Source organism: Procambarus clarkii, chromosome 7 (genome assembly GCF_040958095.1).
Source record: "Procambarus clarkii isolate CNS0578487 chromosome 7, FALCON_Pclarkii_2.0, whole genome shotgun sequence".
NCBI classification, from domain to species: Eukaryota; Metazoa; Arthropoda; class Malacostraca; order Decapoda; family Cambaridae; genus Procambarus; species Procambarus clarkii.
The window spans coordinates 15,137,931-15,153,644 of NC_091156.1; the positions used below are offsets into that span (position 1 = coordinate 15,137,931).

The 15,714-nt window shown below is 43.2% G+C and overlaps 1 protein-coding gene across 2 annotated transcripts in view; it reads left to right on the forward strand.

The window, feature by feature from the left end:
* Positions 1 to 15,714, forward strand: part of LOC123761360 (sodium-dependent nutrient amino acid transporter 1) — a 70,023-nt gene that overhangs the window by 29,646 nt on the left and 24,663 nt on the right. The window contains exons 2-6 of one of the 2 annotated variants that reach the window (XM_045747344.2): positions 1,704 to 1,757; positions 11,095 to 11,175; positions 13,281 to 13,370; positions 13,601 to 13,780; positions 14,010 to 14,094. In XM_045747344.2, coding sequence (XP_045603300.1) covers positions 1,704 to 1,757; positions 11,095 to 11,175; positions 13,281 to 13,370; positions 13,601 to 13,780; positions 14,010 to 14,094 — 490 coding nt within the window. The remainder of the gene's footprint in view (positions 1 to 1,703; positions 1,758 to 11,094; positions 11,176 to 13,280; positions 13,371 to 13,600; positions 13,781 to 14,009; positions 14,095 to 15,714) is intronic. The other variant, XM_045747345.2, reaches the window with a different exon arrangement.

Sequence of the window (15,714 nt, forward strand, 5' to 3'; positions counted from 1 at the left end):
TATATATATATATATATATATATATATATATATATATATATATAAATATATATATATATATATATATATATATATATATTCGTCTAGGTGAGCACATCCATAAAAACGCCTTTTACACTGTACCTCACAAACAGTTGCTATACAAAGTGAAAGAAGAGTGGTGAGCCAGGTGGGAGCATCTGTGTAAGAGAAGACTGGAAGACTGGAAGAAGTAAGACTGACTGGAAGTCTGGAAGAAGTAAGACTGACTGGAAGACTGGAAGAAGTAAGAAGAAAGAGCTGAGTGGTGGTGGTTTAAGATTCTTCAGCCCTGCCAGTGACAGCCTGCATGGCCACGCTGGCACTACATGCTTGATAACTAAGGAACAGGAAAAAAGAGAACTGAGTATACTTGCAGAATACTTGAAGAAGATCTGAACACTACCGAGACGGTTCGTATACACTGTTGTTGAGCTTCCACCCAGACTTATGTAAAGTGATGACGACTTATGTAAAGTGATGACGACTTATGTAAAGTGATGACGACTTATGTAAAGTGATGACAATGTGGGCAGGAGACAGGAGACCACGTCGACGTGCAGGCGACGAGTCACAATAACGTGGCTGAAGTATGTTGACCAGACCACACACTAGAAGGTGAAGGGACGACAACGTTTCGGTCCGTCCTGGACCATTCTCAAGTCGATCTATCATCGACTTGAGAATGGTCCAGGACGGATCGAAACGTCGTCGTCCCTTCACTTTCTAGAGTGTGTGGTCTGGTCAACACACATCGACGTCAAGTACACTATGAATAGGCAACACCTTTCACAGTCTGAAAAAGAAAAATAGTTTCTAAGTGTACTTAATACTAAGCCTGACACCGAAATCACCTATACAAACACGCAACATATAGCGCACTGGGGGTCGAAGTCCTAAGGGTCCGGGTTCGATCCCCGGCAGAGGCAGAAACAAATAACCAGATTTTCTTTCATCCTGATGCCCCTTGTTCACCTAGCAGTAAATAGATACCTGGGAGTTGGACAGCTGATTCGGGCTACTTCCTGGGGATGTGTGTGTGTGTATACGTGTGTTAGAGAGAAATATGTGTAGTAGAAAATAAATTGGTTAGAAAGGCAGGGTTATCTTGAGATGATTTTGATTTGATTTCTTGAGGTCCAAGATTTGATTTCTTGATTCCTCAGGGTCCAAGAGCTAACAGCATGATTCAGCAGATACAAATACTAAATACAAATAGTAAATATAGATACACACAAACAATCCAGATTGTTGTGTGTGAGAGATCACTTGTAGTTTCACAAGTTTGTAAAACTAATCATACAGAGAAGACGCAACACTACGAATGGAATCAGAAAAAGCATCAAATTATATGCTAAATACGACCCAGGGAAAGTTAGTGTGGTGGGCTGTGGGCGTCGTGGAGCAGCATAGATGGACAGAAGGCATCATATGCAGACCCATCACCCCTGACAACACACGTTCCTTATGACACGACCAAGGTCAGAGTGGCGGTACTCGTCCAATCACTCTCTCTCTCTCTCTCTACTAACCTACCTTGAATTTCTTCAGTGTCCGTTCATCACTTGTCATGCTCACCACCAATACCTCGCTTTCTCATTGTTCACCACCTTTAAATAGCCTGTTCATCACCTGTTCATCACCTGTTCCTCTATGTTCAGTAACACAGTTCTCCCCCGTCACAGAGTACCCGTGACGACGCTGTCAGAGCTCTCAAATTCAACAATGGAGATAAGAAGGTAAATATGCTTTAACAATTCTTATTCGTGGAAGAGTTTGAATTCAACATTAACCACGTGTTATAAATTGGTAGAATAGATTATAGTGATGAAATTGCATGTCTTAAGTACTAAATTGGGCGAGTGTGAAGCACTTTGTTCTCCACTGATAAAACAGCGAAACATATGAACAAAGAAATCTAAAAAGTTTTAAAAACACAGAGAGCTGAACAACCAGAAACGTCCATACAGCAAGCACACCCTGAACATCCTGAACATAGCACCGAATGAACAGGAATTAAGAACAAAACAAAAATATGTTTTCATGCAACACATTGAATTGCATGAAAACAAAAACAGGAGATTATATAAAACAAAATGTTGAAATCACACACACAAACACCCTCCCTCTCCTCCCCTCCCCTATCCCTCACTCTCCCTCTATCTTCCTCTCTCCCACGCTGTCCCTCCCTCTCCCTCACTCCCTCGCTCTCCCTCACTTTCTCCCTCTCCCTTACTCCCTTACTCCCTCGCCCCCTCCCTCTCTCTCACTTCATCCCTCTCCCTCACTCTCCCTCACTCCCTCCCTCTACCTCACGCCCTCCCTCCACCGTACTCCCCTCTCACAACACACACACACACACACACACACACACACACACACACACACACACACACACACGCGCGCACACACGCGCGCACACACACACACACACACACACACACACACACACACACACACACACACACACACACACACACACACAGCTGGCCCAGATGGCGTTTCACCATGGGTTCTGAGAGAATGTGCATCTGAGCTCAGCATTCCACTTCACCTGATCTTTCAGGCATCCCTGTGTACAGGAATCGTAGCAGACGGGTGGAAACAGGCTAACATAGTTCCAATCTACAAAAGTGGCAGCAGGGAAGACCCCCTCAATTATAGACCTGTATCATTAACAAGTGTAATAGTGAAAGTATTGGAAAAACTAATCAAAACTAAATGGGTAGAACACCTAGAGAGAAATGATATAATATCAGACAGACAGTATGGTTTTCGATCTGGAAGATCCTGTGTATCGAATTTACTCAGTTTCTATGATCGAGCCACAGAGATATTACAGGAAAGAGATGGTTGGGTTGACTGCATCTATCTGGACCTAAAAAAGGCTTTCGACAGAGTTCCACATAAGAGGTTGTTCTGGAAACTGGAAAATATTGGAGGGGTGACAGGTAAGCTTCTATCATGGATGAAAAATTTTCTGACTGATAGAAAAATGAGGGCAGTAATCAGAGGCAATGTATCAGAATGGAGAAATGTCACAAGTGGAGTACCACAGGGTTCAGTTCTTGCACCAGTGATGTTTATTGTGTACATAAATGATCTACCAGTTGGTATACAGAATTATATGAACATGTTTGCTGATGATGCTAAGATAATAGGAAGGATAAGAAATTTAGATGACTGTCATGCCCTTCAAAAAGACCTGGACAAAATAAGTATATGGAGCACCACTTGGCAAATGGAATTTAATGTTAATAAATGTCATGTTATGGAATGTGGAATAGGAGAACATAGACCCCACACAACCTATATATTATGTGAGAAATCTTTAAAGAATTCTGATAAAGAAAGAGATCTAGGAGTGGTTCTAGATAGAAAACTATCACCTGAGGACCACATAAAGAATATTGTGCAAGGAGCCTATGCTATGCTTTCTAACTTCAGAATTGCATTTAAATACATGGATGGCGATATACTAAAGAAATTGTTCATGACTTTTGTTAGGCCAAAGCTAGAATATGCAGCTGTTGTGTGGTGCCCATATCTTAAGAAGCACATCAACAAACTGGAAAAGGTGCAAAGACATGCTACTAAGTGGCTCCCAGAACTGAAGGGCAAGAGCTACGAGGAGAGGTTAGAAGCATTAAATATGCCAAAACTAGAAGACAGAAGAAAAAGAGGTGATATGATCACTACATACAAAATAGTAACAGGAATTGACAAAATCGACAGGGAAGACTTCCTGAGACCTGGAACTTCAAGAACAAGAGGTCATAGATTTAAACTAGCTAAACACAGATGCCGAAGAAATATAAGAAAATTCACCTTCGCAAATAGAGTGGTAGACGGTTGGAACAAGTTAAGTGAGAAGGTGGTGGAGGCCAAGACCGTCAGTAGTTTCAAAGCGTTATATGACAAAGAGTGCTGGGAAGACGGGACACCACGAGCGTAGCTCTCATCCTGTAACTACACTTATATTTAATATTTAGGTAATTACACTTAGGTAATTACACACACACACACACACACACACACAGACACACACACACACACACCCTGCAGACCTAGGAAACAGGGTTGGTTCAACATAAAATGCGAGAGGGCCAGAGATCAATAGACACAAGCATGAAATCATTATAGTAAGAGGTCAAACCCTCAAACATACCAGTGATACAAAGATGCAAGAAACAGCTGCGAGGCAGAGAGGAACTTTGAGAACGGTATAACAGATAAATGTAAATCAGATCAAGGCCTTTTCTATAAATTCATTAAAACCAAGCTGCAGGTAAAGGATAATATTCAGAGGTTGATAATGGGAGACAGATACACGGAAAATTAAAAGGAAATGTGTGAAACATTAAACGAAAAGTTCCAAAGTGTGTTTGTACAAAATGAAATCTTCAGAGAACCAGACACAATAAGAATTCCAGAGAACAACAAAGAGCACATAGAGGTGTCTAGAGACGACGTGGAAAAAATGCTCTTGGAGCTAAATAAGAACAAAGCACTTGGCCCAGATGGAGTTTCACCATGGGTTCTGAGAGAATGTGCACCTGAGCTCAGCATTCCACTTCAGCTGATTTTTCAGACATCCCTGTGTACAGGAGTCGTAGCAGACGTGTGGAAAAAGGCTAACATAGCTCCAATCTACATAAGTAACAGCAGGGAAGACCCCCTTAATTATAGACCTGTATCATTGACAAGTGTAAAAGTCAAAATATTGGAAAAAAATAATTAAAACTAAATGGGTGGAAGACCTGTAGAGAAACGATATATCAGACAGACAGTATTGTTTTCGATCTGGAAGATCCTGTGTATCGAATTTACTCAGTTTCTATGATCGAGCCACAGAGATATTACAGGAATGAGATGGTTGGGTTGACTGCATCTATCTGGACCTAAAAAAGGCTTTCGACAGAGGTCCACATAAGAGGTTGTTCTGGAAACAAACATATTGGAGGGGTGACAGGTAAGCTGCTAACATGGATGAAAATTTTTCGGATAGAAAAATGAGGGCAGTAATCAGAGGCAATGTATCGGACTGGAGAAATGTCACAAGTGGCGTACCACAAGTGGAGTCACCAGAGGAGTCCCACAGGGCTCTGTACTCGGACCTATTCTGTTTCTGATATACGTATATGATCTCCCAGAGGGTATAGACTCATTCCTCTCAATGTTTGCTGACGACGCCAAAATTATGAGAAGGATTAAGACAAAGGAGGACAGGTTGAGGCTTCAAGAAGACCTGAACAAGCTGCAGGAATGGTCGAACAAATGGTTGTTAGAGTTTAACCCAACCAAATACAATGTAATGAAGATAGCTGTAGGAAGCAGGCGACCAGATACAACGTATCATTTGGGAGATGAAATACTTCAAGAGTCAGAGAGAGAGAAAGATCTGGGGGTTGATATCACGCCAGACCTGTCCCCTGAAGCTCATATCAAGAGGATAACATCAGCGGCATATGCCAGGTTGGCTAACATAAGAACGGCCTTTAGAAATTTGTGTAAGGAATCTTTCAGAACTTTGTATACCACATATGTCAGACCAATCCTGGAGTATGCGGCTCCAGGATTGCACTAGGAGGACACAGGTGGAAAATGTGTGCCCAAATGAGCCATAGAGACGTTAGAATGAATTTTTTCAGTGTCAGATTAGTAGACAAAAAGAATGCATTAGGCAGTGATGTGGTGGAGGCTGACTCCATACACAGTTTCAAGTGTAGATATGATAGAGCCCAGTAGGCTCAGGAACCTGTACATTAGTTGATTGACAATTGAGAGGCGGGACCAAAGAGCCAGAGCGCAACCCCCACAAGCACAATTAGGTAATTACAATTAGGTAATTAGGTAAGTACAGGGTTCAGTTCTTGCACCGGTAATGTTCATTGTCTACATAAACGATCTACCAGATGGAATATAGAATTATATGAACATGTTTGCTGATGATGCTAAGATAATGGGAAGGATAAGATGGGCTGTCCATTCCAGTTAGTTAGTTAGTTTAGTTCATATATTATGCACCCCATACCCATCTTGTGGGCGGTAGTGGAAAGGGTTACAGAGGCACATAATGGGCTCAGGGACTGAACCCCACAATTCATTTAGCTAAGCAAGTTACAATCTTGATGAGCTAGTTACAAAATTCAATATAAGTCGTCACATCAACAATGGGTTCGAGATCGACCTCAAGTACAGGTTCTAAATTAAGCAACTGACATATGTGGAGAGCTAGTGTCAAAATTTATATGTTTGTCCTGCACACCGCCCCCCATTCCATGCCAGCCCATCCTCCAAACAAAGATCCAAAAGTGATTCCATGCTCCCGCCAAACCCCCTGCTTATGAATGAAAAACGGTTTACACACGACTCACAACTGCGGACGTCTGAACACTTCCGGAACAAGTGCTTCACTGACGAATTTTGTTCGAACCACAACGCTGTAAATGCTTCACCCACGTACTACAAATACAAATAATCGCCAACAGAACCTAAACACCTAACCTAACCTATGCCTATATATGCGCAATATGCTAATATATTATAATATTAATTTATATTTGAGAAAATTCTCGTTTTGAATGAACAACATGTAAAAATTTATGAATACGTCTGTGGGGTCGACCGCTGGATGTAATGGACTTGGGTCGAGAACGGGTTGAGTTTACGCCTAACTATACATAGAATTTTTTATGTATAATAATATTTTATATACCTAAATTTACCTGAGGGCCATTAATACTAGTGACCTCGACAAGGACAGGAAGCTGCCAGCTTAGCAAAGGTCCCCCCATTTGCCCTGATGATCTTTTCCAGCTGTATTTTAAAACAGCAGAGTTTGGTGTTTACGGCTTCGGTTTAATATTTATATATATGAGATCAAATCAATATTTAATACACAGTGTGTTAAAATTGGTGAATGCGTCTGGGGAGGCCGGCCGCTGCTTTAAACAGCCTAGTGTGAGGACGGGTTGTATCTCGAGTGCCTATACCGTTGATAGGTTAAGTAATAATTGTAAATAAGAAGTAATAAGATGCTTATCTTAACATACTAAGAAGGTTAGGTGAGGTCGGTGTTTTCTATGAAGCTTTTCAAGGTAAACTAAAATATTCACAATCAATTAGTATGTCTCATATGCACTTATTAAATAAGCCAATATTGCTAGTAAGCAAGTGCGAGAACGGGTTGCGAGTGCTGTGGGAATCTGCCCGCTCATACTGGTGATCGTTTCATCAAACATTGAAAACGGGCCGCCCCGTACCAATATAAAACTGACATGGTGACCGAAGTCCAAAACTCGCACTGTCCCAGCATCTCCCGGCATCTCAGCATCCTGCGATGTAAGCAAGATTACCTACGAGCATCAGTCGCTCGTAAGCAATCTTTAAACATTGGGAGGTGTCCAAACTGTAGCAAGACGATGCCACTATCACAAGACGATCTGAACACCAGTTACATTCTCTGTTTTCGTCTGAAGAACATCACAAAGAGCAACAGAGATAACAGCATAATCAGGCTTTGTTGTAAACTTCAATTTATTTATTTATTTATTTATATACAAGAAGGTACACTGGGTTTGTGAGAATACATAGCATTGAATTTACAATCTTGTAAAGCCACTAGTAAGCGCAGCGTTTCGGGCAGGTCCTTAATCTAACAGATAATTTTAAGTAGGCAAATTCTAGCAGAATTAATAAAATGATAACAGATACATTGCAAGAGCCGTGTTGTAGTGGCGAAGCACCTGGGAGAAAAAAACCCACCCTCACCGCGGCTCCAGCCTGACAGCCAGAGCAAGGTGGGTAACTGACACTTAAGCAGGGGGGAAGAAAGCTAAAACTGAGCACTGTACTAGACCCGGCGGTGCAGGCTACGGTAGCTCAGCCACCGGGCTGTGGTGGGTATGTGGTTGTTGTTGTTGTTGTTGTTAAAGATTCGATACCTGGAACAAAATGTTCCAAGTAACACTGACTATGAGGTATGCGGGCCGCTCCAAGCGGGCCGCTCCAAGCGGGCCGCCTGGTGGACCAAACTCTCACAAGTCAAGCCTAGCCTCGGGCCGGGCTTGGGGAGTAGAACTCCCAGAACCCCATCAACCAGGTATCAACCTCTCCAGTGTGAAATATTAGATACGGTGTGAGTTAGTAGCACAAGGTGGCAAACTATGAAGATGGACTTAGGTACTTTTTAATTACATTTCTGAATAAAAAAAATAAATTGGACAATTTTTGTATTAGGGAATGAGTTCCATATTCTGAATCCTTTAATTTACATACAGTGTTTGCACAAGTTTAACTCTAGGAATTTCAAAAATATATTTATTACTGGTGTGATGCTCAAGGCTTTTATTACACCTGCTAAGGAAGAGTTTCAGAATCAGGATTAGGATATAGGAATGAAGTTTTGTAAGTGTAAATACCACATAAAATGTGTGTAGTGAGTGTATATTAAGTATGTTTAGGGATTTAAACAGGTGGTATCCATACAAATGACATTCAGAAAGTCTTGCTCTGTGTATTATGTTGCTTATAATGGATGTTACAACATTCTTAGTATCTATTTTGTATGTTGGGTTTTCAAAAGCTTGAAGAGTTGACTGTGAATCACAGAAAACGACTTGCATTCAGGAGTGTATTAGTACTGGCCAGTTGTAGTGCTGAGTGTATTAGTACTGGCCAGTTGTAGTGCTGAGTGTATTAGTACTGGCCAGTTGTAGTGCTGAGTGTATTAGTACTGGCCAGTTGTAGTGCTGAGTGTATTAGTACTGGCCAATTGTAGTGCTGAGTGTATTAGTACTGGCCAGTTGTAGTGCTGAGTGTATTAGTACTGGCCAGTTGTAGTGCTGAGTGTATTAGTACTAGCCAGTTGTAGTGCTGAGTGTATTAGTACTGGCCAGTTGTAGTGCTGAGTGTATTAGTACTAGCCAGTTGTAGTGCTGAGTGTATTAGTACTGGCCAGTTGTAGTGCTGAGTGTATTAGTACTAGCCAGTTGTAGTGCTGAGTGTATTAGTACTGGCCAGTTGTAGTGCTGAGTGTATTAGTACTGGCCAATTGTAGTGCTGAGTGTATTAGTACTGGCCAGTTGTAGTGCTGAGTGTATTAGTACTGGCCAATTGTAGTGCTGAGTGTATTAGTACTGGCCAATTGTAGTGCTGAGTGTATTAGTACTGGCCAGTTGTAGCGCTGAGAGCAGCTAGCTCTCTATGTGAGGGGCTGACCCAATTGTTTAGTCTTACACAAGTAGTCTGTAAACACCTAGTTGTGCTTGCGGGGGTTGAGCTCTAGCTCTTTGAACCCGCCTCTCAACTGTCAAGCAACAGTTTTTTTCTTTCCACGCACACACACAGTTTTCAGTTGAGAGGCAAGTCCAAAGAGTCAGAGCTCAACCCCCGCAAGCACAACTAGGTGAGTACACACACACACACACACACACACAGGAAGCAACCCGTAGCAGCTATCTATATATAACTCCCAGGTACCAATTTACTGCTAGGCAAACAGGTGCATCAGGGTGAAAGAAACTCTGTCCATTTGTTTCCGCCGGGTATCAATCCCCGAACCCTAGCACTACGAATATCGAGCGCTGTCCACTCGGCCGTCAGACCCCCACGTATCTGTGTCATCCCTCGTGTGTGTGAACTTACAGGCTGGTGTGGCGCCACCTGTTGACATTTAGTGGCATCAGTGTAAACATGGCGCCCGCTAGGCCGCATATTGTCGTGGCATCAGGTGTTCTTGAACAACTCGTCCTATTAAAATTAGAACGGCAATGTCAAATGTCTCCCCCCCCCCATGTATCCTGATGATTTTATGGAGTTTGATTTTGAACTGCAGCAGTGTTTTGTTTTTTTGCCATTTACGGCTTCGACTGGTAGACTGTTCCATGGGTGAAAAGCATCTGCTTTTTTTCATTCCTACCCTGTTGCTTATTGAGCCTGAAACCGATGTTCTTTGTCTCTTTGTCACAACTGACCTTTTCAAGAAGTTGTCTAGATCAGTATCCTACAATTTGTTCAGTATTCTAAAAAAAATTCGATGAGATCAGCGCTGTCATGCCTGGCCTGCAGTGTTGCCAGCCCTGTGACTATCAACCATTCCTGGTATGAGAGTGGACTTAGTTCTGGAATGATTTTTGTCGCCTGGTGTGAGACTTTCTGTAATTAAATGTTACAATGTTAGTAAGTCTAATACTTATCAGTTATTTAAAATGTCAATATACTCTATTGCCACTAAATGTACTCTATTGTACTCTGTCACTGTATCTAGTGCTACCCAATCCCCCAGTATATATATGTACTTAAGCCATACAACTTCACCATTGTAATCAATGCTATCATCTTATATCATGGTTGTTATAGTGCACACATATTTTACTGCATTATACGTTGAAATAATCCTCAAATTAGGCTACAATGTACATGTTGATAATCCTCAAAATTTACTATAATGAACCTACTAATCTTTGTCAAATTTTCTTACAGTGTACCTGTTAAAAAAAATTAAATTTTACTAGAAATTACCTACTTAAAATATGATCTGTTAGATTAAGGACCTGCCCGAAACGCTGTGCGTACTAGTGGCTCTACAAGATTGTAAAAACATCAATGCTATGTACTCTCATAAACCCAATGTACCTTCTTGTATATATATAAATAAAAAATAAATAAATATGCGTGCTTTGGGTGAGTAACCCAGCCTCACGAGTGTGTAGTCTTGAGTAAGTAACCCAGCCTCACGAGTGTGTAGTCTTGAGTAAGTAACCCAGCCTCACGAGTGTGTAGTCTTGAGTAAGTAACCCAGCCTCACGAGTGTGTAGTCCTGAGTAAGTAACCCAGCCTCACGAGTGTGTAGTCCTGAGTAAGTAACCCAGCCTCACGAGTGTGTAGTCCTGAGTAAGTAACCCAGCCTCACGAGTGTGTAGTCTTGAGTAAGTAACCCAGCCTCACGAGTGTGTAGTCTTGAGTAAGTAACCCAGCCTCACGAGTGTGTAGTCTTGAGTAAGTAACCCAGCCTCACGAGTGTGTAGTCCTGAATGAATAACTAACCTCTTGCCCTTGTCTCCTATCCCCCAGGCTTCCTCGGGGCTGGACAATGGAGGCTTCGTTGGGGACTACCCCGCCAGTGATCCCAGGAAAGAAGCCGCCATGGACAATGTCAGTGTTCCGTCAACCATTAACATTCTCGTTTACTGCTGATTTCTTCCTCCTTAGTTTATATGCAGTGTTCTTTATCGTTATATTTTATCCTTCCCTCAATTCCTTTTTATCCTCGTTCTCTTTCTCCTCATTTATATTTTTGCAGTTCACAAGTCTACGTAAATTTTAATATAATAAATTTTAGTCATATTAATTCACAGTTTGATCTTCGTATTACTTATTTTTCCTCTATTTCCTCTTTTTACTTACAAGTGGCGGCATATTTTTCGTTTTCATTTGTGACATCAAGTCCAACCACTTGGATTGGACGGTAGAGCGACGGTCTCGCTTCATGCAGATCAGCGTTCCATCCCCGACCGTCCAAGTGGTTGGGCACCATTCCTTTCCCCCGTCCCATCCCAAATCGCCAAAATGGCGCTTTCCCCCCTGATAGTTTCCTTCCCCCTTCACACACTAACGAGGGAATGGGGGGGGGGGTCCATTATATACTAATTAACTAACTATAACTCATACTGGCTGTAAATTGCTTAGTTTAGAGATTGCTGTGATCCAGTTTTTGTTCTTATATATCTATATATATACAAAAGTATGTCTGTCAGTTTATCCAAGTTTTTCCCGTAAAGTTTTAATAAAATTTTAGTGCTTAGTAATTTTCAATTTTCTGAAGGAGAGACGAGAGAGGAGGGAGGGAAGCAGAGAAAATGGGAGAGGGGAAAAAGAGAGGGGAAAAGAGCGGGAAAGAAAGATTGAGAGGGGAAAATCGTGAGAAAGGTGGTGGGAGATTAGGTGAGAGTGGGGGATAGCTAAGAGACAGAGGATGGGGGGAGTGGGGGAGACAGAGAGAAAGAGTTAGACCCGGGCACCGCCGGTTACGCCATCTAGCATACTATAAAAGACTTGATATATACGTAAAGCTACGTAACGATCTTCTCAAGACCTTAACTTGCTTATTTACATGAATTTTCGGGTCCCTGAGCCGAATTACCTGTGTAACCTCCTACACTGTGTGAAAGAGGTTACACACATGCGCCTGTGTAGGTTACACATGTGCCTGTGCAGGTTACACATGTGCCTGTGTAGGTTACACATGTGCCTGTGCAGGTTACACATGTGCCTGTGTAGGTTACACATGTGCCTGTGTAGGTTACACATGTGCCTGTGTAGGTTACACATGTGCCTGTGTAGGTTACACATGTGCCTGTGCAGGTTACACATGTGCCTGTGTAGGTTACACATGTGCCTGTGTAGGTTACACATGTGCCTGTGCAGGTTACACATGTGCCTGTGTAGGTTACACATGTGCCTGTGTAGGGTACACATGTGCCTGTGCAGGTTACATATGTGCCTGTGTAGGTTACACATGTGCCTGTGCAGGTTACACATGTGCCTGTGTAACCTCTTACACTACCGCCGGGAGTCGGTCGGCCGAGCGGACAGCACACTGGACTTGTGATCCTGTGGTCCCGGGTTCAATCCCGGGCGCCGGCGAGAAACAATGGGCAGTTTCTTTCACCCTATGCCCCTGTTAAGCAGTAAAATAGGTCACGGGCTGCTTCCTGGGGGTGGAGGCCTGGTCGAGGACCGGGCCGCGGGGACACTAAAAGCCCCGAAATCATCTCAAGATAACGTCAAGATAACCGCCCAAAGCATGGCTATATGGCGTCCGATTGCTCGTGGTGACCACTGACAACACAATAACTTAAACTAAACAAACCCCATTCAAGGGACTGCTCATTCCCTGCATGAATATTACCTGGTTGATACCTGGTTGATGGGGTTCTGGGAGTTCTTCTACTCCCCAAGCCCGGCCCGAGGCCAGGCTTGACTTGTGAGAGTTTGGTCCACCAGGACCAAAGCTGTTGCTTGGAGCGGCCCCCAGGCCCACATACCCACCACAGCCCGGTTGGTCCGGCACTCCTTGGAGGAATAAATCTAGTTTCCTCTTGAAAATGTCCACGGAATTGTCTTCCTGTGATACAATATATACATAATAAGATGTGTTTCTCTGTATGTATATACTTAATATATGTGAGTGCACAGGTGTGTGTGTGTGTGTGCACATAGGACAAGTAATTAAGCATATATAACGGATGTGTATACAGGGCGGCTCGGGCGTGGACAACCTGGCCTTCACAGACGGCTACCTCGCCTCCGTCGGCGCCTCAGGGGTCCCCCAGGACGCGGTCCTTCAGGTCAGTCTTCGGGCCACACGTCATCAATGTTTATTATTATTTTAATTGTGTGTTCTGACTATCATAGTTCCCCTCAAATGTCTTTGCTCCGTTTTCCTTTTTCCCCGCATATTTGCTTAATTTCCTAAGCAAATAATATATAAACGAGTCAATATATCAATATATGAACGGGTCTTCTCCCTCATACTAGACCACGTCTCCCCCTCTCATTCCTGAATGCGTATCCACAGAACCTGCCAGAGGAGGAGGAAGAGCGGGAACAGTGGGCTCACCCAATAGAGTTCCTCCTGTCGTGCATCGCCATGTCTGTGGGGCTCGGCAATGTGTGGCGCTTCCCTATGACGGCCTACGAGAACGGTGGCGGCGCCTTCCTCATCCCCTACCTCGTTATCCTCACTTTTATTGGCAGGGTCAGTTGCGTGTAGTTGGTATACAGGTGTCTGGGTGTATGAGTATTAGGGCATGCAGGTGTCTGAGTGTACAGGTGTCTGAGTGTACAGGTGTCTAAGTGTAATTTTAATTCTCGTTTGTAATAACCTTCCTGTTTTTATATATTATATTAACCGTTGTCAACATTGTCATGTTCTTCGTAAGTGTTGTTGTGAAGGTCAACACTCTTATATAACTCTGGGCCCACAGCCGCTGTACTTCATGGAGCTGGCGATGGGGCAGTTCTCATCGTACGGCAGTGTCAAGGTGTGGAAGATGGTCCCGGCGGTGAAAGGTGAGAAACATGGCCCCAGAAGGTGGAGTTTGTGGTGAGAGGTGAGAAACATGGCCCCAGAAGGTGGTGTTTGTGGTGAAAGGTGAGAAACATGGCCCCAGAAGGTGGTGCTTGTGGTGAGAGGTGAGAAACATATCTACAGAAGGTGGTGCTTGTGGTGAGAGGTGAGAAACATGGCCCCAGAAGGTGGTGCTTGTGGTGAGAGGTGAGAAACATGTCCCCAGAAGGTGGTGCTTGTGGTGAAAGGTGAGAAACATGTCCCCAGAAGGTGGTGCTTGTGGTGAAAGGTGAGAAACATGGTCCCAGAAGGTGGTGCTTCTGGTGAGAGGTGAGAAACATGGCCCCAGAGGGTGGTGCTTGTGGTGAAAGGTGAGAAACATGGCCCCAGAGGGTGGTGCTTGTGGTGAGAGGTGAGAAACATGGCCCCAGAAGGTGGTGCTTGTGGTGAAAGGTGAGAAACATGTCCCCAGAAGGTGGTGCTTGTGGTGAAAGGTGAGAAACATGGTCCCAGAAGGTGGTGCTTCTGGTGAGAGGTGAGAAACATGGCCCCAGAGGGTGGTGCTTGTGGTGAAAGGTGAGAAACATGGCCCCAGAAGGGGGTGCTTGTGGTGAGAGATGAGAAACATGGCCCCAGAGGTAGCAGGTGCCGGCTGCGAAAGGTGAGAAACATGGGCTTTGTTTTTGTGTCAAGTTTATCGAAATGAGTTAAATTGTCGTGTGAGGAAGGTGCTCTAATATGACTTTATCACGCCTGCATCTATACATGCAGGCGTGCATAGGCATCTATATCTTGCCCGGAACACTGTGCGTACTAGTGGCTTTAGGTATTGTATGTACTGGCTCTAGCTATAAATCCAACATTATGTTTTGCAACTAATCCTCTATGTATGTACTTTTACCTGAATAAACATTCGATTCGATTTGATTTGATATTGTAATACATTAAATAATGTATTAATAATGATCTTACTGTAAAAAAAATCTTACTATCATTAATCAGGCGTTATTATAATAATATTTTAACATACAGATCAAAAATTAAGAATTTACAAATCATATTAGAAAATACATTGTACTAATGGTTGCGGGTAGTGGATATATACAGCCACTGACCGAGGAACACTATAGAGGACCCACATTCTGCTAGAATTCTAGTGAGCATTCTGCTAGCTGCCAATTCTGCTAGAATTTACCTACTTTAAATTATCTGTTAGATTAAGGACCTGCCCGAAACGCTGCGCGTACTAGTGGCTTTACAAGATTGTAAATACTATGCTATGTATTCTCTCTAACCCAATGTACCTTCTTGTATATAAATAAATAAATAAATAAACATACCCAGGGGACCCATACTGCTTCTCGGGTATAAGACCTGTACGGTTAGGAGCACACACATATATACAGGACCAGGTCCCTTGTAAAGAGGTATAGAGTGAAGGTGTGACAATATAGACACAGCCCCGCTCCTGTGCCAGGTAGGTCCACTACGGGCTCACCATAGCCCGTGCTACTTGCCCCGCTCCTGTGCCAGGTAAGTCCACTACGGGCTCATCATAGCCCGTGCTACTTGGAACTATTTGTTCCCAGTAGGTGAATCTATAACAACAATATAGACAAGTG